Source organism: Miniopterus natalensis, chromosome 12, assembly GCF_054644295.1.
Source record: "Miniopterus natalensis isolate mMinNat1 chromosome 12, mMinNat1.hap1, whole genome shotgun sequence".
Lineage (NCBI taxonomy): Eukaryota > Metazoa > Chordata > Mammalia > Chiroptera > Miniopteridae > Miniopterus > Miniopterus natalensis.
Window position 1 is genome coordinate 56,548,800 of NC_142092.1, and position 24,215 is coordinate 56,573,014.

General features: G+C 41.5%; 2 protein-coding genes across 4 annotated transcripts in view; one reads left to right on the top strand and one right to left on the bottom strand.

Moving 5' to 3' along the window:
• The window catches only part of ELP1 (elongator acetyltransferase complex subunit 1), a 55,534-nt gene extending 36,952 nt beyond the window's left edge, over positions 1-18,582 (bottom strand). Inside the window, exons 1-6 of one of the 2 annotated variants that reach the window (XM_016213726.2) lie at positions 18,418-18,582; positions 14,436-14,598; positions 6,107-6,259; positions 4,483-4,564; positions 4,087-4,167; positions 989-1,074 (exon numbers count right to left, since the gene is read on the bottom strand). In XM_016213726.2, coding sequence (XP_016069212.2) covers positions 989-1,074; positions 4,087-4,167; positions 4,483-4,564; positions 6,107-6,259; positions 14,436-14,585 — 552 coding nt within the window. In that variant the 5' untranslated portion in view covers positions 14,586-14,598; positions 18,418-18,582. The remainder of the gene's footprint in view (positions 1-988; positions 1,075-4,086; positions 4,168-4,482; positions 4,565-6,106; positions 6,260-14,435; positions 14,599-18,417) is intronic. The other variant, XM_016213727.2, reaches the window with a different exon arrangement.
• Positions 18,583-18,818: 236 nt separating this feature from the next.
• On the top strand, positions 18,819-23,347 carry ABITRAM (actin binding transcription modulator). Of its 2 annotated transcripts, none has more exons than XM_016213744.2 (6): positions 18,819-18,951; positions 20,563-20,614; positions 21,197-21,326; positions 22,638-22,714; positions 22,794-22,863; positions 22,961-23,347. In XM_016213744.2, exons 1-6 carry the CDS (start codon positions 18,819-18,821, stop codon positions 23,096-23,098), a joined length of 600 nt encoding a protein of 199 aa, XP_016069230.2. In that variant the 3' UTR covers positions 23,099-23,347. The 2 variants fall into 2 exon arrangements, with proteins under 2 accessions (XP_016069230.2, XP_016069231.1); XM_016213745.2 differs by having other exon boundaries at positions 18,850-18,951; positions 22,803-22,863.
• The last annotated feature ends 868 nt before the right edge of the window (positions 23,348-24,215 follow it).

Sequence of the window (24,215 nt, forward strand, 5' to 3'; positions counted from 1 at the left end):
CTAAATATGAGACAGTTTTATTTGTTGCATAAGCTTCAGAACAGCACACAGAAGAGCTGAGCCAGAGGTAATAAAGGCAGCAGCAATGATGAGAACACGGAAGAGTTCTGTGCTCATGGTCCAAGAGGAAGGAAGGTTTCCAGTGCCACTTTTATCTCAATCCTGAAGGCCTTCAAGACGGAAACCAACTCTGCAGGGTTGGGGACAAATCCATCCAAGCAGCCACCATCCCATTCCTGTGTCAGACTAAGTAAGATTGGTGCTAGTGCCACAGTCTGCACACCAGGGAATACACTGGCAGCCTAACGAGATCTATTCTAGATGAAACTGCCCCACCGTATAGAACACAAACCTCCTCTAGTGCAGGGCTAAGAGATGAAATACGAGTCACAAAATGCAGCCAGAAATAATGAAGGATGAAAAATGTAAATGGTAGGCAGTGTATTACTGACTCATTTATCCTAGAAGGGCGGCAGCTCATGGAACTTTCTACATATACACACAATGCTTCCATTTGCCCAGGCCCAAAATTATCCTCAATTCCACTCTCTCACACCCACACCCAATCTATTATTAATAAATCCTGTAGCTCTATCTTCAAAATGTGTCCAGAAAGAAGGAAAACAACAAGTTTCACCCAAGAGGAAAAGCTACCTAACATCTACATATGTAGGGAAAGTATAAAAACAGTTCGTTCTATGTATTAGGAAGGGATTCACAGTGTTTTACTTCTACCTGTGATTTATTTTTTAAACTGAACATTGGTTATAATTATTCTGTACACTGAAAAAAAAATGACGAAGCAACTTGGCATTAAAAAAGAAAGAAGAGTCTTTCTAAGATGACTCATTCCCTGAAGTTTTCTAAACAGCTTCAGTTTTACTAAAGCACAAGGCATCTGTCTATTATTAGCCTCTAACTGGATGCCAAGGGCTCCTGGTGGGTGACAGAAATTCCATTTGTTCCACTCAAGTGTCTTCATCCTTACCATCTGCATCTGAAAAGCCGCTTGCCTGCCTTCTGATCCATGGAATTGGGTCTCCTTCCTGCCCCATCCAACTGTGATAAACTTGCCTAGAGAACAAGTGATTGAGAACATGCAAGACAATCAGTGCACTAAATGAAATGAAATGAAAGTTTCATTGCTAGTTTTTAAGACGTTGGAGACTGGTAATTACTTGGGTGCTCTGAGACCTCTCAATAAATTGATCAACAGTCAATATTTGAAAAACTTATGTTCCATATTATATGCCATGTGATTCTGAAGACTCTGAAGTGTCCCTATTTTGGAAAGAGCTTTACTGCAATCATTTATATTCTAAATTCCCTTGATGACACTCAGCAATCCATCCCCACTTTACAATAAGAAGAATCAAACATGAAGAATTTACACAATATGTCCACTGATAACAAGACATAAAACTCAAAATAAGAACTGGGAATAAAATTCCAATTATAAGCATTCAATTCACTAAATGTTTCCAGCCTCCCTGGTAGTAGTGAAAGGGACTGTAGATTATGGACTTCAACCCCTCACACAGACAGAGACTAAGACCCCTCGTGGCAGAGGCGAAAATTAGGACCCAGGACATCTGCCTTCCAGGAGAGGTTCTTTCTAAATCATAATGCTTCTCTTACATAAAATATGAAGTCAGAACTGCTGAAACAATGCAGCCCCTGTTCCTGGAAGTAGGATCTGGTATCCACCTGCAAACAGGTACTACAGAGATGTCCCTCAAAGCATTGGCCAGTCCAGGACTCAATACCTCCTTCCCACCATTGGTCCTGATTCTGATGAAGCGGGGCTGTTTATAATTTCTATAAATTATGGGTTAGCATGACTATTTTCTATCTGCTCTGCATGGGCACATCCAAGTACCTGGCACCTCAAAGCATACCTTGCTGCTGGGTACAAATGGCAGTGCTATTCTGTGCACACACCTAGGCTTCCACCCCAAAATTTCCACAGAGAGACAAAGGGCCAAGGTGTGAAGCAAGAGAACTTTTCCAGTGGGATCAAGACAGTAAGTGATGGGGCTACCGCAGGGATAAGCAAACTACAGACTGCATGTGCTTCGACAAATCAACTTTTATTGAAACACAGCCGTGCCTTTTCCTTTATGTATTGTCTATAACTGCTTTCACACTACAACGGCAGAGCTGAGTAGTTGCAACAAAGACCACATGACCTGCAAAGCTAAAAATACTTACTATCTAGCCCTTCACAGAGCAAGTTTGTCAACCTCTGGGTTAGAGGGAAAATATCTGTCCACCATTTCACAAGTGATTGTTTTGTACTGAAAAAATGGGTGGGATTAGCCAGGCTCAGGACACTTTCCCATGCAAAGGTGTTCTGGGTAGTCCTGCTGGGCGTGGCTCAGCAGTTGAGCGTTGAACTAGGATCCAGGCGATCGGGGTTTGATTCCTGGTAAGGGCACATGCCTGGGTTGTGGGCTCGATCCCCAGTCGGGGGCATGCAGGAGGCAGCCAATCAATGACACTCTCACCATTGATGTTTCTCTCTCTCTCTCCCTCTCCTTTCCTCTCTCTGAAATCAATAAAAAAAAAATTTTTTTTTTTAAAGGGGTGTTCTGGATACTGTTTATCTCTATGACTGTCCTCAAAGCTGGATGCCTAGAATTCCACCTTGGATCCTGCACTCTTCCAGTACCATACCTGCTCCCTGAGCAAGTTCATCTACTCTCAAGATTGTAGATTCCTACTTGCCAATGATTCAGGCCCTTCTATTTGACTACTTCACATGGTGATGTCATATGGCCCTGAAACAAACCCAAAACAGAACTCACCACCTACCCCTTACAGACCAGCACTTCCCCAACTTCCCTCTCAGATCCTGGCATCTTTATTCCCACCACCTGAGCTACTGGCTGGGGTCCCATTAAACTTTCTTCTTCACCTTACATACCCAAAGCCTACTTATTTCACTTTCTAAACTGGTATTTCTCAAACTGGCTAGGGCAGGAGAGGAACCATACACATATATTCCAAAAAAGTTTCTCAGATAATTCCAAACATTGTACTCCCATCCTCACTGAGAATCAAAATTTTCCTGAATTTATTTCCTCTTTTGGCCCCACACCCACCTTCTTTATCCCTCACCCGTATTCCTATAGCAGTTTCTTACCACATCACCTCTGTATAAATCACTCTATCTTGCATTATCAAAATTTTAACAGTTGATCACCTGTAACTCAATGTCCAAATTCCCTACCAAACTTAATCAAAATCCATCCTGTTTATTTCATTCCACACTCAATGTCCAGCCAAGTATCAATGCTTAAGTATTCATAGTCTGAATAAGCCATATGTCAAAGGCTTCTGGAAAACACCCTGCCTTGGAATGGGCTTATTCACTTACTTGGACCACTTCCCTGCCCTCAACCCTCATCTACCCAACACCAATTCAGCCAAGACTCAGCCAAGTCACCTCACTGGAGAAGTCTTCTCTCTCCATTACTCCCTTCCTTCCCTTATGCTACCCTAATACCTGCACATCAAGTAATTACTAAACTATTGGGACTCCTTAAGAGGAAAGTCAAATTATCCACAGGACCAAACACTGCTGGGTTCATACCTATTCAAAAGGTTATTACTGAACAAATAAATTACTTCTGAATGAATAAACAAGTAACAGTTTTCTAAATGACTTCTCAGAGTTGGTAGAACAAGAAGGCATGAGGTAAGACATTAGCAAAAGTTAAAAATCAGCCTTCTATCTGACTTCTTTTTTTGTCCCCAAAGTCGTATCCCAGAAATGCTCTCCTCATTCTAGCTGGTGTACAGTCCCTTTCATCAACCTCCAGCCTAAGCTTTTCCTGGGTTTTGGGCAACATTATCTAGGTGACCCCAAGCAGATTTCTATCCCCCAGGTTATTGACAAAGCCAACTATGAGACTCGAGAGGCATCAGAGGTATGCCTTTTACGACAGGGGGTGGGCTAAAGGAACTGGGTGATCAGGCATCATAGTCCTTTGGGCCTATGACATGGATATTAGTGTGCAAGAAAAGGATCAAACCTGAGTGGAACCTCAGGTTACAGAATGTTCCAAACAAAGCTATACTCACTTTCACCAAAATCATTCTGGTGGATTTGCTGTTCCATGATTGGTTCAAAGTCCTTTGTCATCATAATCAGGGTCTGTTGACCTTGGAGGGGCACAAACAAGAATGATTTCATTTAACAAATTTGCCATTCCACAGGTATCAGTGGCACTGGTAGCTACAGAGCTGGCGTGGAGGAGTTTATGTCAGAACAAAGCAGACAGAATTCATTCATAATGTTTTGACTCTCATAAAAAAAGTGCTTTTGATGTGGTGCTTATTCCCCGCTATTTATATACGTAAGCTAACATAAATGTCCTCTCCAAAGTATAATGCTGGTATAACTGTTCAAAGAAAAAATTTGGAAGATATTAGGAGCCATGTTTTATAAAAGTCAGATGAGAACAATCACAAGCTTACCAGTAGCAAGAAGCACCAGCTCTTGGTCAGGACTCCAACTCATGACAGAGATACCACTGGCTACACTCCCAACACATTCCAGCTGAGACAGACAGAGAAAAATAAAGATTTCAAAACCCCACTGTCTCAGTGAATATTTACTACAACCTTAATCAAAACAATTAAAAGCAAAACACACAAATGTGAATTTATTCAAGAAGCATTTATTCAGTATCGCTAGACATGACACAGGGCACAGGAAGTGGACGTGACTATGGACACGCCATTCCTCCCAGTGTTGTCTCATGGAGATGAAAAGAGAACTCTACAGTGAAATCAGTACTATAACTGAGGTTTCTGGGAACTAAGTGGGGGCTCAGATTAGGTAATCACTAGTGGCCCAGGAGAGTAGAGGAAAGCTTTTCTGGAAAGGTGCCTTGAAGGGTGACAATAGGGCCAGGAAAAAGAGATCTGGGGAAAATGCAGTATTGAGGCACAAAATTATAAAAATAGCCATAAAAGTGAGCTGTAAGTAGAGCACTATATATATATATATATATGCACACAGGAGTGGTGGGGGAGGGTTGAAGCTAAAAGGGATTTGGGGAACAGATAGTAAGAAGTCTTATAAAGAACATGGGTTCTGTCTTGCAGACCCTGAGAAGCCACAAATATGGAGAATCAGCACCATTTGATTAAATCAATGGACAGGAGGAGCTCAATAATCAGGGGAAAAAATGCTACAAAATGTTTTGAAAGTAAAAGCATACCTTTAAAACATGAGAAATACTAATTAAGTTGTACTTCATGAATTTGGTATTTATCATAAACTAAAAGTAAGGTTTATTATTGCACTAAATGGAATGGTTAAAAGTGAAGGTGTCATATTTAGACTGCCAGGGTTCATATCCCCTCTGGTAACTGTATGACTTCGGCCTAGTTACTTAAGCTCACTGGGCCTCACTTCCTCCAATTCTAAAAAATGGGAAAACAATATACCTCATAAGACTGCAGTGAATATTAAATAAAATTTTGCATGAAAAGCACTTGACAAAGTGCCTGGAACATTGTAAATATTGAATAAATGTCAGCTACTACTATTATTATTAGTAATACTATAACTCTTACTGCATGATCAATGTTAAAGAGATCATAACTAATGGAGGAATCGAAAAAGTTTAAAAAGAATCAGACAGGTTTAGTGTGAAACTCTTGCTGTTAAAAGGGTAAGGAAATAAATCCAGAAAGTCAACCTTATGCTAGAGTAGAGAAAGAGGTTAATGTTGAAATCTATCTCCTCTGGCAATAATAAATATTTCAAAGACTTTCTCATTGAGAAATATAGGTTACAACTCAAAATTAGAGTTTGGTAAGAGGTGAGCTGCCCACACAAGAATGTCCAGGATTTTTTCCCCAAGTTGTAATTGTTCTGATTAACAAATGCAGTACATAAAACTGAGTTTTAAAGAATCCTGAATTATAGCCGAAGCCAAGCCAACAATTTTTGTAAAGAAATATACAATGCAAAGACTCTAATTTGAAAAATGCTTAAATATACAGCTCCTGAATTTTTGGACCTCTACGCAAAATAAGATCTTATTTGAGGATGCTTGAGGTTTCCTCCATAATGGACTCCTACACTTACCTGGAGTGTGCTGAGATTGCAAAGTATGACATCTCCAGAAGCTGTGGCCACACACACAGACTCCTGATCCAGCAAGTCCTGAATACCAACAATGCAGCCACTTCCATCCTCGGGGAGAAAGCCTTCTGCCACTAAACGAATTTCATTTCTCACCTTTCATCAAAACAAACACACAAGCAAATTAAGCCAATCTCTATTTTCAAGAACAATTCTTAACATTGCCAGAAATAAAATACTTGTTAATGCTTATTTTATAATATAAAAGCTTTCAAAATGTTTTGTCCAGATTAAAATCTAGAAATCTTTCACTTTAGGACTCTCAGAACCCTATCTTTAACAAGAAAAATACTTAATGCAACCTTTCTGGCAAGCAAACATAAAACAAAATTAAGCCTGGTCTCTTTAAAAATGTCCAACAAAACATGAAGCTAATAACTATGGTTTCCTAATATTTCTATTATATGGAGGAAAGGGACTAATAAATTAATCACCTAAAATACATTAGTAGCAAAATATAATTAATGGAAGATATTAGAATCAACTCAAAGAGCTTTTAAAAATATACGGAGGTGGGCAAAAGTAGGTTTACAGTTGTGAATATGTGACAGTTTATTCTTTTTTAAAATTTATTTTTATTGTTGAGGTTATTACAAATGTTCCCCACTTACTTCCCCTGTGACCCCTCTGCCTGGCTTCCACCCCATCCCAGGCCTTCACCACACTATTATCTGTGTCCATGGGCTATGCATATATGCATATAAGTTCTCTAGTTAATCTCTTCGAACCCACCCAAACCTTCCCGCTGAGACCTGTCAGTCTGTTCCATTCTACCATGTCTCTGGACCTATTTGATCATCACTTTATTTTATTCATCAGATTTCCACACATAAGTGAGATCATGTGATATTTGTCTTTCTCTGACTGGCTTATTTCGCTTAGCATAACAATCTATAGGTCCATGCTGTCTCAAAGGGTAAGAGATCCTTCTTCTTTACAGCTGCATAGTATTCCATTGTGTAAATGTACCACAGCTTTTTATCCACTTATCTACTGATGGGCACTTGGCTATTTCCAGATCTTAGCTATTGTAAATAATGCTGCTATGAACACAGGGGTGCATATATTTTTTCTGATTGGTATTTCGGGATTCTTAGGATATATTCCTAGAAGTGGGATCGTTGGGTCAAACGGTAGTTCCATTTTTAATTTTTTGAGGTAACTCCATACTGTTTTCCATAGTGGCTGCACCACTCTGCATTTCCACCAGCAGTATACTAGGGTTCCCTTTTCCCCACATCCTCAACAGCACTTGTTTGTTGACTTACTGATGGTAGTCATTCTGGCAGGTGTGAGGTGATACCTCATGGTAGATTTCACTTGCATCTCTCTGATGATTAATGATGTTGAGCATTTTTCCCTATGTCTGTGGGTCAACTGTAGGTCTCCTTTGCAGAAGTATCCATTCAGGTCTTTTGCCCATTTTTTAATTGGATTGTCTTTCTTTTACTGAATTGTATGAGTTCTTTATATATTTTAGAAATTAACCCCTTATCAAATGTATCATTGGCAAATATGTTCTCCCGTACAGTGGGTTCCCTTTTCATTTTGTGGATGGTTTCTTTGGCTGTGCAGAAACTTTTTACTTTGATGTAGTCTCGTTTGCTTATTTTTCCCTTTGTTTCCCTTGCCCTAGGAGATTTATCTTCCAAAATTCTGCTATGTGAGACGTCTGAGATTTTACTGCCTATGAATTACTTCTAAGTCTTTTAAACATTTTGAATTTATTCTTGTGTATGGTGTAAGTTGGTGGTCTAGTTTCATTTTTTTACATGTACCTGTTCAATTTTCCCAACACTATTTACTGCAGAGACTGTCTTTACTCCATTGTATACTCTTGCCTCCTTTGTCAAATATTAGTTGACCATATTGGCATGGGTTGATTTCTGGGGTCTCTGTTCCATTGATCTAGATGCCTGTTCTTGTGCCAGTACCAAGCTGTTTTGATTACACTGGCTTTGTAATATAGTTTAATATCTGGTATTATGATCCCTCCAACTTTGTCCCAAGATTGTTATGGCTATTCAAGGTCTTTTTTGGTTCCATATAAATTATTGGAATATTTGTTGTAGATCTGTGAAATATGCTGAAGGTATTTTAATAGGGATTGATATGAATCTACATATTGCTTTGGGTAGCATGAACATTTTAATGACGTTAGTTTTTCCAATCCAGGAATACAGTATATGCTTCCACTTGTTTATATCTTCCTCTGTATCTCTTTTCAGTGACCTATAGTTTTCCAAGTACAGGTTTTCTACCTCCTTGGTTAAGTTTATGTTCTTATTCCTAGGTTTCTTATTTTTCATTGCAATGGTAAATGGGGTTGTTTTTTTAGTTTCTCTTTCTCAGAGTTCATTATTGGTGTACAAAAATGCCATCAATTTCTGGGTGTTAATTTTGTATCCTACTACTTTGCTGAATTCATTTATTAAATCTAGTAGCTTTTTTGTGGAATCTTTAGGGTTTTCTATGTACAGTATCATGTCATCTGAAAATAATGTCAGTTTTACTTCCTCCTTTCCAATTTGGATGCTTTTTAATTTTTCTTCTTGTTTTATCACTGTGGCGAGGACTTCCAGTTCTATGTTAAATAAAAGTGGTGAATGTGGACAACCCTGTCTTTTCCTGTTTTTAAGGAAAACACTTTTAGTTTTGCACACTATGATGTTGGCTGTAGGTTTGTCATATACAGTGGTACCTTGGTTTTCAAATATCTCCGTTGACGAACACTCTGGTTTACGAACGCTGTAAACCTGGAATGCTTGTTTTCGAACATGCCTTGGAAGTTGAACATGCCACACAGCTTCCGCTGAGTGCAAGATCCTGAGGCCTAGCTGTTGGCTGTGGATCCCTCAGTTTTCGGAACGGTCTTCCAGAACAGATTACATTAGAAAACAGAGGTTCCACTGTATGGCCTTTATAATGTTGAGATATGCTCCCTCTATTTTCATTTACCTGAGAGTTTTTATCAAAAATGGGTGCTTCATTTTGTCAAAGGCTTTTTCTGAGTCTACTGAAATGAACATATGACTTTTATCCTTCATTTGGTTTATGTAATGCATCACACTTACTGATTTGCGAATATTGTACCAGCCTTGCATTTCCGGAATGAATCCTATTGGTCACAGTATATGATCTTTTTAACATATTGCTGTATCCGGTTTGCTAATATTTTGTCAAGGATTTTAGCATCTATACTTATTAGGGATATTAGCCTGTAATTTTCTTTCTTTGTAGTGTCTTTACCTGGCTTTGGAATTGGGCTAATGCTGGCCTCGTAAAAAGAGCTTGGAAGTCTTCCCTCCTCTTGAATTTTTTTGGAATAATTTGAAAAGGATAGGTGTTAGTTCTTTGAATATTTAGTAAAACTTGCCTGTGAATCCATCCAGTCCAGCACTTTTGTTTGCTAGTTTTTTGATTACTGCTTCAATTTCATTAGCTGTTATTAACATATTCAGGTTTTATGATTCCTCCTGATTGAGTTTTGAAAGACTTTATGTTTCTGGGAACTTGTCAATTTTACCCAGGTTGTCTAGTTTGTTGGCACACAGATGTACATAGTATTTTCTTGGAATTCTTTGCATATCTGTGACATGTGTCAGTAGTTACTTTGCTTCTTTCATTTCGATTTTACTTGGGTCCTCTTTGTTTCTTGAGGAGCCATGTTAAAGGTTCATCATTCTTGTTATCTTTTTGAAACACCAGCTCTCGGTTTCACTGATCTTTCGTATTGTTTTTTGTGGGGGGTTTTTGGTCTCTATGTCTTTAATTTCCTTCCTTCTACTTCCTCTGGACTTTTCTTGTGGTTCTCTTTCTACTTTTAGTTGTAGGGTTAGATTGTTTGAGCTTTTTCTTATTTCTTGAGGGGGGCTTGTAATGCTGTGAACTTCCCTCTCAGGTATGCTTTCACTGTGTCCCACAGATTTTGCATTGTTGTGTGTTCATTTTCATTGGCTTCCAGGAAGTTTATTTCTTCCTTGATCACATTAGTAACCCATTTATTGTTTAACAACATACAATTTAGCCTTCATACGTTTGAGTGTTTTGGTTTTTTAGTTGTAGACTTCTAGCTTGATGCCATTGTGATCTGAGATGCTTGATATAATTTCAATCTTCTTGAACTTGGTAGAGACTTGTTTTGTATCCTAACATGTGGTCTATCTTTAAGAATGTTCCATGTACACTTCAGAAGAATGTATATTCTGCAGCTTTGGGATGAAATGTTCTGTAAATATCAATTAAATCCAGCTGATCTAGTGTGTCGTTTAAAGTCACTGTTCCCATGTTGATTTTTTGTCTGGAAGATCCATCCAGTGATGTCAGTGGGGTGTTAAAGTCTCCTACTATGACTGTATTGCTATCTCTCTCTTACAGTCTCCAATTTTTAAAAATATATTTAGTTGCTCCTGTATTGGGTGCATAATGTTTACCAGGGTTATATCCTCTTGTTGGAACAATCACTTTAGTCTTATGTGGTGACCTTCATTGTCTCTTGTTATGGCCTTTGTTTCAAAGTCTATTTTGTCAGATATAAGTATTGCTATGCCCACTTTTATTCGTTTCCATTCGCTTAGAAAATTTTTTTCCATCCCTTCACTTTCAACCTGTGTAAGTCTTTAGTTCTGAGGTGGGTCTCCAGTAGTCAGCATACATATGGGTCATGTTTTCTGATCCATTCAGCTACCCTATGTCTTTTGATTGGATCATTTAATTCATTATCTTTAAGGTTATTATTAATAGGTACTTATTGCCATTTTATTCTTTATGCCTATGTTCCTCTCTCTCTTTCTTCTTCTTACAACAGTTCCTTTAGCATTTATTGCAATGCTGATTTGGTGGTAATAAACTCCTTCGGCCTTTTTTTGTCTGGCAAGCTCTGTATTTCACCTTCAATTGTGAAGGAGAGCCTTGCTGAATAGAGTAGTGTTGCTTTCAGATTCCTGCATTTCATAACGTTGAATAATTCATGCCATTCCCTTCTGGCCTGTAGTGCTTCTATTGAGAAATCTTCTGACAGCCTTATGGGAGCTCCCTTGTAGGTAACTATCTCTCTCTTGCAGCCCTTGAGAATCTCTGTCTTTAATGTCTGTCATTATAATTATGATGTGTCTTACTGTGGGTCTCTTTGGGTTCCTCTTGACTGGGACTCTGTGCTTCCTAACTTGTGTAACTTTTTCCTTCACCAGTTTAGGAAAGTTTTCTGCCATTATTTCTTCAAACAGGTTTTCTACCCCCTTCCTCACTTTCTTCTCCCTCTGGTAGCCCTATGATATGGATGTTGTTCTGTTTCATCATGTCCAAAGTTCCCTTAATTCTCCTAATGCATTTTAAGTGTTTTTATTTATTTTTTGCTGCTCTAATTGAGCAAGCTTTTCTACATTGTCTTCCAAATCACTGATTCGATCCTTTGCTTCATCAATCCTGATTTTAATTCCTTCCAGTGTGTTCTTTTTGTTGTTGTTAATCCTCACCCGGGGATACTTTTTCCATATATTTTTAGAGAGAGTGGAAGGGAGGGATAGAGAAAGAGAGAAACATCAATGTGAGAGAGACACATCAATTGGTTGCCTTTGGTGCCTCCCCGATCAAGGAACAAATCCTCAATCCAGGTATGTGCCTTTGACCTGGAATCAAACCTGCGACTTTTTGGTGCAGTGCCTGATGCTCTAACATGAACCACACTGGCCAGGGCGCTTCCAGAGTATTCTTGATATTAGACACAGTATTCTTCCTTTCCAATTGGTTCTTATTCATGATCTCTTAGTCTTTTTCATGCTGATGTAGTTTCCTTTAAGCTTTTTGTTGTTCTAAGTTTCTAGAGCATCTTTATAACCATTATTCTGAACTGTATGTATGATAAATTGCTTATCTCTGTCTCATTCAGATCATTTACTAGAGATTCTAGAGATTCTTCCTTTCATTTGGGGGTTGTTTCTTTGTCTCTCCATTCTACTTGTATCTTTGTGTTTATTTCTATGTATCAGATATATCGACCATAAATCCAAGTCCTTGTGAGGTGGCCTTTTGTAGTAAATGTCCTGTGGGACCCAGTGGTGCGATTTCCTTAAACTTCTGGGCTGTATGCTCTAGGAGTGATCCTAATGTCGGTTATTTGGGCTCTCCTGTTGTAACTGGGTCTTAACTGTTCTTGCTCCCTTCCTGGGTAGGATCTCCTCTCAGGCTGGCTGTGATGCTCAACCCCAAACACATCACATGAGCTGCTATACAGGTGGTGACAGAACAAAACAAAACAAAACAAAACAGGAAACATACAAAAGAACCCTACAACAGCAAAAACAACCCCAAAAGAAGAAAGAACTAGGAAAGAGAAAAGAGAACAATAAAAAAAGAGAAAAAGATAATAAAATTAAAATACTAGAAAAGGGAAAGAAAAAAATTCTGAAAAGGGAGAGTGAAAAATTAATAGTAGAGAATATGAAAAGGGAAACAGTAAAAAGAAAAGAAAGAAAAGTATTATGAAAAGGTGAAAAGAAGAGAAAGTAAAAGAAAAAATAGAGTAAAAGTAGGAAAATAAGAGATATGAAAGAAACAAGAGAGAAAAAAATAATAACGCCCAAGCAATAAAAAAGAAAAAATATAATGGGGGAAAACAAACCAACCACCAAGTAAAGTTCGCCTCAGCAGATTTTAGTGCCTGCTAGGATTTCCCTTTGGATCTTGCTCTTGTGTTGTCTGAGGCTGTTTGTATGCTGATTTTGGGGCCTCCTGGGAGGTACTTTTGTGATAGTAAATGTCAGCAGCTGTCCAAGTTTGCCTCTTGTCTCACTGTTCAAAGCTTCAAGTGATCCACCACTTTCGGGCTGCCTTAACTGGGCTTGTCTGCCCGTGGAAAGGACCAAGCTGAGCTCTTAAGCCTGCTTATTAGCAGCATGGGGCTCTAAGGCAGATGGAGGGTGTATACCCAGACCATTCCTTGTCCTCAGAAGGGCTGAATCCCTCTTAGGCAGGGCACAGTCCCTCTTAAGCAGGCCAGCTGGGTTCACTAGAAGCCAAGAGTTTCTATCAGCTCTCCTGTGAGAAGAAATTGCCAGCGAATTTCCTAAGAATGTGGGGGTAATGTCCATGCCCCATAGCCACCCACTGATGTTCCCTGAGACTGCACCTTCCTGAGATTGCTACCTCCGCAGCTCTGGTCCTGGTGCAGTATGTGGTGTGCTGGATTCCAGAGGGTGGTGCCAGCAGGATTCCTTAGGTTAGGGTGAGCTGTATCCCTGGGGCTGAGTATTTGCCTTTCCCCAGGCTTCTACTATTGGGAGGGGCTTGTGTCTCAGAAGCAATGGCCACTGCAATATGAGGCACAGGTAAGCTGGTAGTTGTCCTCCCTGCCACTCTCCCCAAATCCTTTCACCACCACCCTCATCTCTCCTCAGGGGCCTCCAGTCCACACTGCCCTCCCTCTGCCAAAACCTAGGATAACTGGGAAGGGAACTCCTGAGAGCTTGGCCTTAAAAAAAGTGGCTTTCCGTCCCAGTGGTTTTCCTTCCCTATGCTAAGAAGCCTGGCGCTGGTTGCTACGTGGGCGGCCTGTTGCCTGGCGCTCAGCTCTCTTGCTGCTGGAAGCCGGGCCCCTAGTTGCTGTGTGGGCGCCTGGGGTCCATTGGTTCAGTTCTCTGGCTCATCCAGCCCCTATCCCAGGAACCGTCCTCACCCTTGGGCCCTGGCTCCTGAGAGCTCCCCAAGTACCTCTCCAACCCACCCTTCCTATTCCAGTCTCTGTGTGGTCTCTGGCCTTCTTTCTTCCATCCAGAATTTATTCTTGTATTATTATTAACTATTATATTGTTTTCCATATAAACAACCACAAAGCTACTTTTGACCCACGATATAAATATATATATACATATATATATGTATATATATATAATATACTCTCAAGATCCAGAAGTGAAGATTCTGATTTAGTTGGTATGGGATGGAGGCTGAAGCACAGTTTTAAAAAGGCAATTTTCATTTGCATCCCCAGTTCAGAACCACTGTTGCAAACAGTACAGGGTAGAAAGGGTAAAACGTAGGGCACCAACACAAAATATAAGGTCAGAGTTTTGCCAACTCAGATTTAAAATAGCAAAGTTAAAGGTACATTACTGTTTAAGTTACACCTAATATGACATCAATATAAAGCAAAGGGAGCTCTTACTTGGATGTACAGAAATTCAGTACGATTTAAAGACTATCTGGAGGAAGCAAGTTTAGAAAAAGACAAGTCAATGGTCATGCCAAATGCTCGCATTCTCCATCAATAACTCACTTCTCTTGTGACAGGGTCCACTTCGATCAGTCCATGTTCTGAGCCAATGAGCACTGTGCCCTGCTCAGTTCGGAAAGAAAAGCACTGAGGTGTCCCAGGAGCCTGAATATCCCTGAACTCCAGGGTCCGAAGTAACTTCAGATTTCTCATGATGAAGCAATTCCTGAAAGTAAAGTACAAAGATTCCTTGATGGAGCACTCACGTCTAAGAGAAAAAAAGATTTAACATCAGTTTTTCCTCAGAAAAGTTGAACAAAATGAATGGAAAAACATTTTATTTTTAACTATGAGGATAACTTTATAGCTACATAGATTTATAATATAAAATCATGTAAAACCCATATATATATATTTGAAGAAAATCTGGAGTAAAATTACTTTAATATCACTATGTACTTTTATTTATATATTGGGACATTTTCATTAAAACATTAAAATTAAAATAAAAAAAAAGAAATAGCCTGGCCGGGCGTGGCTCAGCGGTTGAGGGTTGACCTAGGATCCAGGTGATCAGGGTTCGATTCCCGGTCAGGGCACATGCCCGGATTGCGGGCTGCAGCGGATCAATGACTCTCTCATCATTGATGTTTCTATCTCTCTCCCTCTCCCTTCCTCTCTCTGAAATCAATAAAGATATATTTTAAAAATAAATAAATAAATAAATAAATATATACTGTTCTAAGGGGGAAAATAAGACCTGTAAAATTGTAACAGTTCACTTCAAAATGATGACCAACATATAGGGAGCTTGATGACTTGATATATTTATTTCATGTAACTCAGCTTTCCTGGCCTGGTTTTTACCAGTGCAATAGAAAGGTGAGATAAGAATGATAAATAGGAAACCTACTTCAGTCTGGCAAAATCAGATTTGCTGTAATGCACAGTGTTATCTAAGTAGGAGAAAAACAAATGTTAATGTGTGGGGTATTTACATGCTCATCCCTTTAAAGTTTATAACTGGAAGTCCCTAAGTTATGTTAGGGGTTGCAATTATACAGACCACAATGGCCTTAATGCCACCATATTCTAAGGTGAATTCTCTCATCTTGGCATTTCATACATTTGCCATTGAAAAAGCTGCATTAATCCTTCTCCTATAAGCAGATAATGTTAACTGTAATATGAATAATAAAACATACAACGTGAGTCAAAAGAAAGGCAAAACCATACATGGAGGAAGCAAGGAAAAAAATCATGGCAAACAATGGTTTTATAAGCTTCAGTGATACTTATATTCAAGAACTTATAGAAATTATTTGAACCTGTATTATATCATGAAGGTTTTATTTTTTTTTTAATGTCTTTATTGATTTCAGATAGAGGAAGGGAGATGGAGAGAGAGAAACATCAATGATGAGAGAGTCATTGATTGGCTGCCTCCTGCACGCCCCTACTGGGGACCAAGCCTGCAGCCCCAGCAAGTGCCCTGACCAGGAATCTAACTGTGATCTCCTGGATCCTAAGTTGATGCTCAACTGCTGAGCCACTCCACAGGAGGACACCATGAAGGTTTTAAACTTAAATCCAATTCTATACAGAAAGTTTAGGCCTTTCAAAGCTTATAAAAATTACATCTTTTTATCTTTGTTTAAACATAGAGATCTGGTATAGATCTGAAAGGATGGGTAGATGTGAAATATGGGTAGGTTTGAGATGAGAGAATGCCTGGCATGTCTGGCTAGAGGGGAATAAGCAGGCGTTTCAGTAGCAAGAGATAAGAACAGGCAAGAAGAGGACCAATGTGTAGTTTCCTGTCTGTCTTTCATTCTCCTTTACCTAATCATCATGCTGTCACTGCTGCCATGATCAGATGATCAAAATATCTTCAGCCCCGCTGGAGTGGATCAGCAGTTGAGCATCAACCTATGATCCAGGAGATCAAGGTTCAATTCCTGGTCAGGGCACATGCCCAGGTTGCGGGATACATCCCCAGCAGGGGGTGTGCAGGAGGCAGGCGATTAATGACTCTCTCTCATCATTGCTGTTTCTCTCTCCCTCTCCCTCTTAAAAAACATTTAAATATATATTTATCTCTCTCTTCATTTCCCTCCCTATGAACTTGGATTCTATTCACCAATAAACTGTGGTGCCCTGAGGTCCATGGAACGACCACAGATAAGAATCTGGAGGGTAAAGGCAGGAAGACCTGAAAGGGGCTATTTCCTGTTATCTTACTGTTCCCATCACTGCTACTCCAGCAATGGGGCTTCCCCCTTGCAGGGGCCCTTAGTCCCAGTCTCTAGCACTCCCAAGACCAGCGTCATCAACCCAATCCCCAGAGACACCAGCAATAACCAGGCAGACCCTCTCCAGACCTCTGAAATCCAACAACACAAGGGCTCCTCCTCTGAATTCTGGAAGTACTGACACCAGAGGTCTGAGTTCCAGCTTTACAATGCCTCTCCTCCAAGTTTAGGCCGTGATAATCCCAAGGGCTTCCCTTGTTTTGAGACCCAGCCCTCGCTAAGTGTTGTAGCTACTTCATCAGTTTACCTTTTATGCTACTTCACTGTTCCCTTTTGCTTTTTGTTGCTCCAACAGCTACTTAACCAGTCCCTCATATTAAATTTTGTTCAAATAATATGCGGCTTCTACTTCCCCAACTGGACCCTGACTGACAAATACAGCAAACAACCTAAGTTCTCAAAACACTGACCTTCCAGAATCACCCGCCAATGTGAGCTCATCATTCATCTCCTCCCTCCCCAGCTTTCCCAGTCTCAAAAAGAACTTCTCTGAATTTTCACACCCACCATCCTCACTCCCTTACCTTCTCGAGTGTCCCATGCCTCTGCAAGGATAGGAAAGGAGTACCCTCCAAACTCCCCAGCACAACTTACTAGGACCCTTTCTTTTACATGTGCAATCTCCAACTCCCAGCCCTCAATGATTCTTTTCTCAGCCTTTACATGTGGTAAACATCTCTCTACACCAGAGATCATTCCTGATCTTCTCCAAAATTTCTGACAACTTCTTCATTTTCTTCCCTTGCTCCTTTACCCATCTGTCTCTCAGCTAATTATCATACCACTGACTACAAGTACCAGGCAGATCACTAATATGCTTCGGAGATGTAAATGTCTAGCCCTGACCCTCCCTATCCTGGACGCTAAACCCACATTTTCAACCTCCTGATGTTATCACAGGAATGTCTCAGAAACACGTCAAATAAAACCTGGAAAATGAAGTAAGAACTTGCTATTTTCCCCCCAAATGTTTTCCCTATTTGGGGCCATTGGCATTTCTACTCTGTTTGCCAACTTGAAAACAGTCTGCCTGCTTTCTGCTCACACTTTTCATGTTAAACTCTTCGTTGGTTGCCTCCGAGGCTGTCAATACACAGCTTGAATCCTTTACACAGGAAGCGCCTAGTCGATCCCCGATCTGGTCTGTGGCCCACATCAAACACCGAATGAGCACTTGCTAAGCGCTCAAATCTGAAGACAAGAAATGACTGAGAGTCACTGCCCCCACGGAGGTCACAGCTTTAACGGTGGAGAGGACCACATAATATGCCACAGTAGGTGGAGAAGCACAGGGGACAACATCTCCACGACAAAGGCGCAGACACGAGAAGGGAACCGCCACAATTTTCGAACCTCTCCTAACCGTCACCTTCCACCGCGCACTAATTGATTCGCTTTCAGCGGTACTGGCCACTCCTGCAAGGATTCAGCAGGCCGGGTGAGTGTGCAGCTGGGGGGCAGAGCCCCCGCGCACCCCATGGCCCCAGGTGGAGACACGCCGGCAGAACGAGAACTTAAGGCTCGAGGGCAGCGGTGGTCACGCTGCCCTCCATTCCTGCGCCTGCAGCAGGCAGAGGTGGCGCGCTCGGGGGCTCCCGGCCTCAGCACGGGTCGGGAAGAGTCCCCCGAACGCTCACCTGACGCCGGGCTCCCCCCCAGACAAAGGAGCGCCCACCCTCGCCGCCCGGGCCGCGCGCAGCTGGCCTCGGGAGCCCCCGGGGTCGCGCACGCACCTCTCGGTCCGCGGCTCCCGAGCTCTCGCGCTGTGGCGGCGCACGCAAGGCCTCCGGGCCGCTGGGCCGCCCGAGCCCGGGGGTAGGTAGCGGCTGAAGCGGGCGGAGAGGCTGCGGGTGGGACGACGACGAGCGAGCGAGCAGGCCAGACGCAAGCGGAGCGGCGCGGGAAAGACGTCACGAGGCTGAGGGGGCGTGACCGGCGTTTCCCCGGGCCGCTCCAGTCAGAGAGAGAGAGGCTTTGTCCTCGCGGCCAGACTATTGTATTTGATCCCCCACGTTGACGTCAGCCCCAAAGCCCGGTGATTGGCGTCAGGGGCGGAGCCTGCGGGGCCAGTACGCAGCGCGCGTGCGCCAGCCGCTGGCCGCGCGCCGGAAGCACAGCCCCCGCCTGGGCCAGCATGGAGGAAGCGCCGGCGTCTCCGCGGGCGGAGGTGGCGGCGCCCGGGGTCGCCATGGCTACCGAGCCGGGGGCCTCGGAGTCCGAGGTGCCATCGCTTGTGGATCGTTACTTCACTCGCTGGTACAAAGCGGGTAAGTGGGGAATTAGGTCGGTCTCTCCTCGGCCGCATTGGCCTGATGGCGTAGGGACTGCGGTGACCCATCAGAAGCCGCGCGCGCCCTCCCGGCCCTTCACCCCCACGTTAGAAGGAACTGGACCTCTCTGTTGCCTTCAAGCAGGAGGGAATGGGCATTTGCAAAGGCGTGGAGGACTGAAATGCAGCAGGGCGCTTCCTGGGGCTGGCGAGAGCTGTGCGAATCCCTGGGTGGGCTGCTTGCGGCAAGACCGTAGTCTGAGGTGAGGCCCCCTAGTCTAAGGCGAGGTCCCCTAGTCTGAGGTGAGGTCCCCTAGTCTAAGGCGAGGCCCCCTAGTCTGAGGTGAGGTCCCCTAGTCTAAGGCGAGGCCCCCTAGTCTGAGGTGAGGTCCCCTAGTCTAAGGCGAGGCCCCGAGGGAGGCAGGGGCCCGATTGCAGTCTCCTGCAGTACCTTAAGGGAGTGGGGCACAGTCCTCTAGGGAGTGGCACTACATAAAATGACTGAAGTGATCAGGTCGTAACTAAGGCAGAGGCTGTAGGGATGGAGAGAAGAGGGTGGGTTAGAATAGAGGCATTTAGAAAGCAGAATCTGTGTGTGTGTGTGTGTGAGAGAGAGAGGAGAGAGAGAGAGAGAGAGAGAGAGAGAGAGAGAGAGAGAGAGAGAGAGAGAGAGGGAGGAGGTTTACTAAAGCTGGGGACACTGAAACAAGGAAGGGCCTAGGATAGAAGTAGTAATGGGAGAGAGAGCAGGCGGGGCTGCTTTGACTCTCTGGAAGCCTTATTGTTAAAATTGAGCCTAGGTGGGGCTGCTGTCATCTTACTGGAGTCAGAGAAAAAGGGACGTTGGGGATAGGGTCAGGTCAGACTAGCTGCCGCTGCCCATTGCTCCCCTGGTTGCAAGTCTCCAGGGGTCCCTTAGGGTTTAGGAGATCATGGCTGTGGGGGGAGGGAGAGGGAGCCAGAATCCCACAGTTTTCCTGAAAGAGAAGCCGCAGGTATTATATACATCTGCCACTTAATAAGTAGGTATTCTCTTGTGTTGTTTGTGTACCCAGTAAATATCAGTGGTGGAAGCATCGCTGGGGACATTCTTCTAACCCCATACTTGCTCCCTTTCATTCAGGGATAACAGGTGTACTCACTTTTTAAAATATTGTAGCATAGGTTTTACTAGCCAAATTTTGGATGACTAACTGTTCCCGTTTACCAATGACTGAGGGTTTTCAGCCCTAACATCAGGACAGTTCTAGGCAAACTAGGAGGAGGTGATCCCTCTAAAATTGACCGACAAAATATATACTGCTGTATTGTATAAAGAATGCATTGCTAATTGCATTTTTCTAATAGAAATAATGTGTACTCATTTTAAAGTGAGGATAAAGCAAGATGGAGCGAAGGGAAATCACTTCAATGATGAATGGAATGATTCCATCTGGGCCATGTCTCTTTATAGGAAACCTTTTAGGTATATCTTTTTTAGCATTGAAGGGATACAAATGATCAGTATGTGTACAATCTTCATAATTAACTATCTCTATGGACCAAAGAAAGTGCTATACAGTGGTAGTAAATATTGACTTCCTACCACCTGACCCATTCATTCTTCTAGATGTCAAAGGAAAACCCTGTGAGGACCATTGTATACTGCAGCACTCTAACCGGTAAGCAAATTGGGAATTTTAAATTATTTTTAAAAAACCTTCTTCTGGTATGGTAGCCTGGTATCGTCTTGGATTGAACAAATATTCATTAACTGATTATCTTCCACTGTGTTGAAATAGTATTATTTATTATATAAGTTTGGTTGACAAGAATGAGCCTTTCAGTGCCTACTCACGTTAAACAAACTTGATTACCCAAACATCCAAATGGACCACCATGCCCTCAGCCCGCTACTGCCTGAAGTACCCAGCCTGTGCTTAACCACTGACTCACCAGAGCCCATGGAGAAAGCTAGGGTGGAGGCCTAGGTGGTATCCTGTACATACAGGCAGCCTTACTACTCTCTTCCACCTCAGTGCTACCTAAAGACCTGGTACTCTTCTCTTCTCTGGGATATAAAATCCCATTTTCTCCTATTTTATTATTGCATTACCTTCTACAGTAACCAGAGGAAAATGAGGGATATGATAGTTTGACTAAACAAATTTCAGTTCATATATTCTTTTGTCAGTAGGAATACTGTGCTATACAAGGAAGAATTATACTGACAATAATATAGGATCAATTTTTGCTCCTTCTAGAATATGTGTCATTACGTTAGCAGAATCTCATCCAGTTCTTCAAAGTGGAAAAACAATTAAAAGCATTTCCTATCAAATCAGTACCAACTGTAGCAGACTGCAGAACAAGGTCTCTGGGAAATTTAAACGGGTATGTTCCTATAATTCTCTATTTAAGTCCTCTATGTCATAGTAATGATAGGTCCACTCAGTCTTTAGAATCCAGTGATGTATGTTCAGCACCCTTCCCTGGCCGTTTGACATTAACCCTAGAGAAAGTCCCAGACCAAAAAAATGTATTTCGGGCGGTGTAGGATCTCTCATTTCTGGTTCTGTAGCACCACCCCTGTCATCCCCAGGATGGAGGATGGGGAAGGTGGGCCTTTGAAAGGACAACACTAATAACAGTATAATGAGACATTTTGTCTCTTCCAGTTTTATTAAACCAGTATTTTGAGCTCTGTAAAATTTAGGTGATCAACTCTTTACCATATATTTCCACATGTAAATAAAAACTAAAAATATTTCCTGAGGTAGTGAAAAAATTCAATCTGAAAAAATATACAGTGTTTCCTCCTTATCATTTTCCATTGCGTTTCATGCTCATATAGCCACACCCTCTACTTCCACATAATGCTCAGCTGTACAAAATGTTCTCTCTACCCTCTACAACTCTGGGCAGGATGGACACATTTTATTAAAGGGTGGTATCACTTTTAGTAGATTCGTCATGGAGGATGATTTGGGTCCTTCATTTACTGAGTTCCTACTAACAATTTCTGCTAATAACCCTCACTGTTCTAGGAGACCCTTGTTTATACTCCCTTTGTAGGCCTGAAATCCCCTAATAACATGACTTGTGAGTATTGATTTTTCTTCACTCCTCGTAGATTTTTGTCAGACTCCCCAGATATATCCATAGAGTGGAATACATGAAACAATAATGTGCCATGGCATTCTAACAGATATACGTCAAAATGTTGTATTTACTTCTGGGTTATAGGATAATGGGTAAATGATTCTTACTTGCTACTCGAAACTTTTCTGTTTTCCAAATTTTCCTCAAAGTTCATTTCTTTTTAATTAAAAAAAAATCCCTTTTTCAAAAAGTCTTAGAGAAGATAGGAATCTTAATGAAATTAACTTTGCACAGTATTGCTGTCACACTCTATCATGTTGAATATTCTATTGCTTATTGATGAACTTTCTTTATTGAAATCTTTATACTTGGCTATATGCAGCTTTCTCATTTAAAGTTAATAAAATATATTCTTAATTTTTAAACTAGCTATTATCATATGTGTCTTAGTTTGCTTTTCCCCCTAGAACATATGTTGGTGCCTGGCCCAGAGTTTTCAAAACACTAATTCCAGGACTGTACTGTATGATAACAACAATGGCTGCCTCTCAGAGGAAAGTGAAAATGTCCATCAGTTAATTACCTCTTCCCTTTCATTATCAGGGGGCACAGTTTCTAACAGAACTCGCACCTCTGTGTAAGATTTACTGCTCAGATGGGGAAGAATATACCGTATCTAGGTGAGTTACTTTTTAACCTCAATTTAGGAGGAAAAAAGGGAGGTATTATTTTTCTTCAAAACAGTTCTTTTTTCAATAGTTGTGTTAGAGGACGGTTGATGGAAGTGAATGAAAATATCCTCCATAGGCCTTCTATTCTTCAAGAGAAGGTAAGAAGGGGGTTGGGGGTGGAGTATGATCCCATCCACATACTTTTCATCTGATTGTGGTCATTTGACAGTACTGAATGTTCCATTTCCTTTCTAGCCATCCACTGAAGGTTACATTGCAGTTGTGTTGCCCAAATTTGAAGAAAGTAAAAGCATAACAGAAGGGTTACTGACACAAAAACAATATGAAGAAGTTGTGGTAAAACGCAGTAACGCCACAGCTGCCACGTCATGAGGACTAAGATGGAATGAAAAGCAATGCGGCATTCGATCAGCGCACTAAAGAAGTCCCAGCATATGGCAGAAGCATACTTCACAGCCAGCCGTCCGCAAGGAAGCGTGGGGTTCTTTCTCTTGCATAACAAGCCTGGGTTCTCATTTTGTCTTTAGCCTCCCAGATCTGACCTGCATAGACTCACTCTGCTCTTCTTTTGCTTTTCTCTTCCTCAAAACTGACAAGCAAGGGATATTTTTCTGATTAAAACAAACATATGTTGGTGCCTGGCCCAGAGTTTTCAAAACACTAATTCCAGGACTGTACTGTATGATAACAACAATGGCTGCCTCTCAGAGGAAAGTGAAAATGTCCATCAGTTAATTACCTCTTCCCTTTCATTATCAGGGGGCACAGTTTGGAAAATTTGGAAAAGACAAAAGCTTTAAGTAGCAAGTAAAAATAATTTATCCATCATCCTGTAACTCATTAGTAAATACTACATTTTGACATACTTCTGTTTGAATGTTATGGCATGATTGTTTTTGCTCAAACTTCCATCAGTTTGATGGTAAAAGAAACAACAGCTGGCCTTTCTTACCCGGTCTGCTTCAGTGTGGCACTATCAAAAGTCTAGTCCCACCGCTTCTGCCCCAACTCCTTTCTAGGTCATAGGGGAGAGGCAGTGAGTGGCGTGTACCTTCCCTGGTCCTTAAGCTGCTGGATGGCCTTCCTCTCTGAAAGCAGAACTCTGACACTGCGGCTTCTTATGAGGGACAGCATGAAAAGGCTTTGAAAACTACAAAGGGCTTTCCTAACTTATGGAAGTATTATAATGCAGTACAAACAGTACAGTCCCTCAGTCTCACACGAGTTACAGGGTAATGAGCAAAGGAGAAGTTGCTATAATTCAGAGACACAGAGGCCTTTGAATAGAACAAAAGTTTTCACATTTGAACTGAAAAAACACTGAATTTATGGTTTAAGACTGTATATTTACACTGAATTTTAAATAAAAGACTTTAAAAATTGTTATTTTTTTAAGGGCTATAACACATGTACATTTAAATATCTGTTTTTAAATCAATTGTTTAATATGGAAGAAATCACTTGGCATGTAAATTCCTTTAGTTCCCTG

Coding starts and splice junctions, on each gene's coding strand:
- ABITRAM (XM_016213744.2), top strand. CDS start 18,819: ATGGAGGAAGCGCCGGCGTCTCCGCGGGCGGAGGTGGCGGCGCCCGGG. Junction 20,615..21,196: donor ATACTGCAGCACTCTAACCG/GTAAGCAAATTG, acceptor TGCTCCTTCTAG/AATATGTGTCATTACGTTAG. Junction 21,327..22,637: donor TCTCTGGGAAATTTAAACGG/GTATGTTCCTAT, acceptor TTTCATTATCAG/GGGGCACAGTTTCTAACAGA.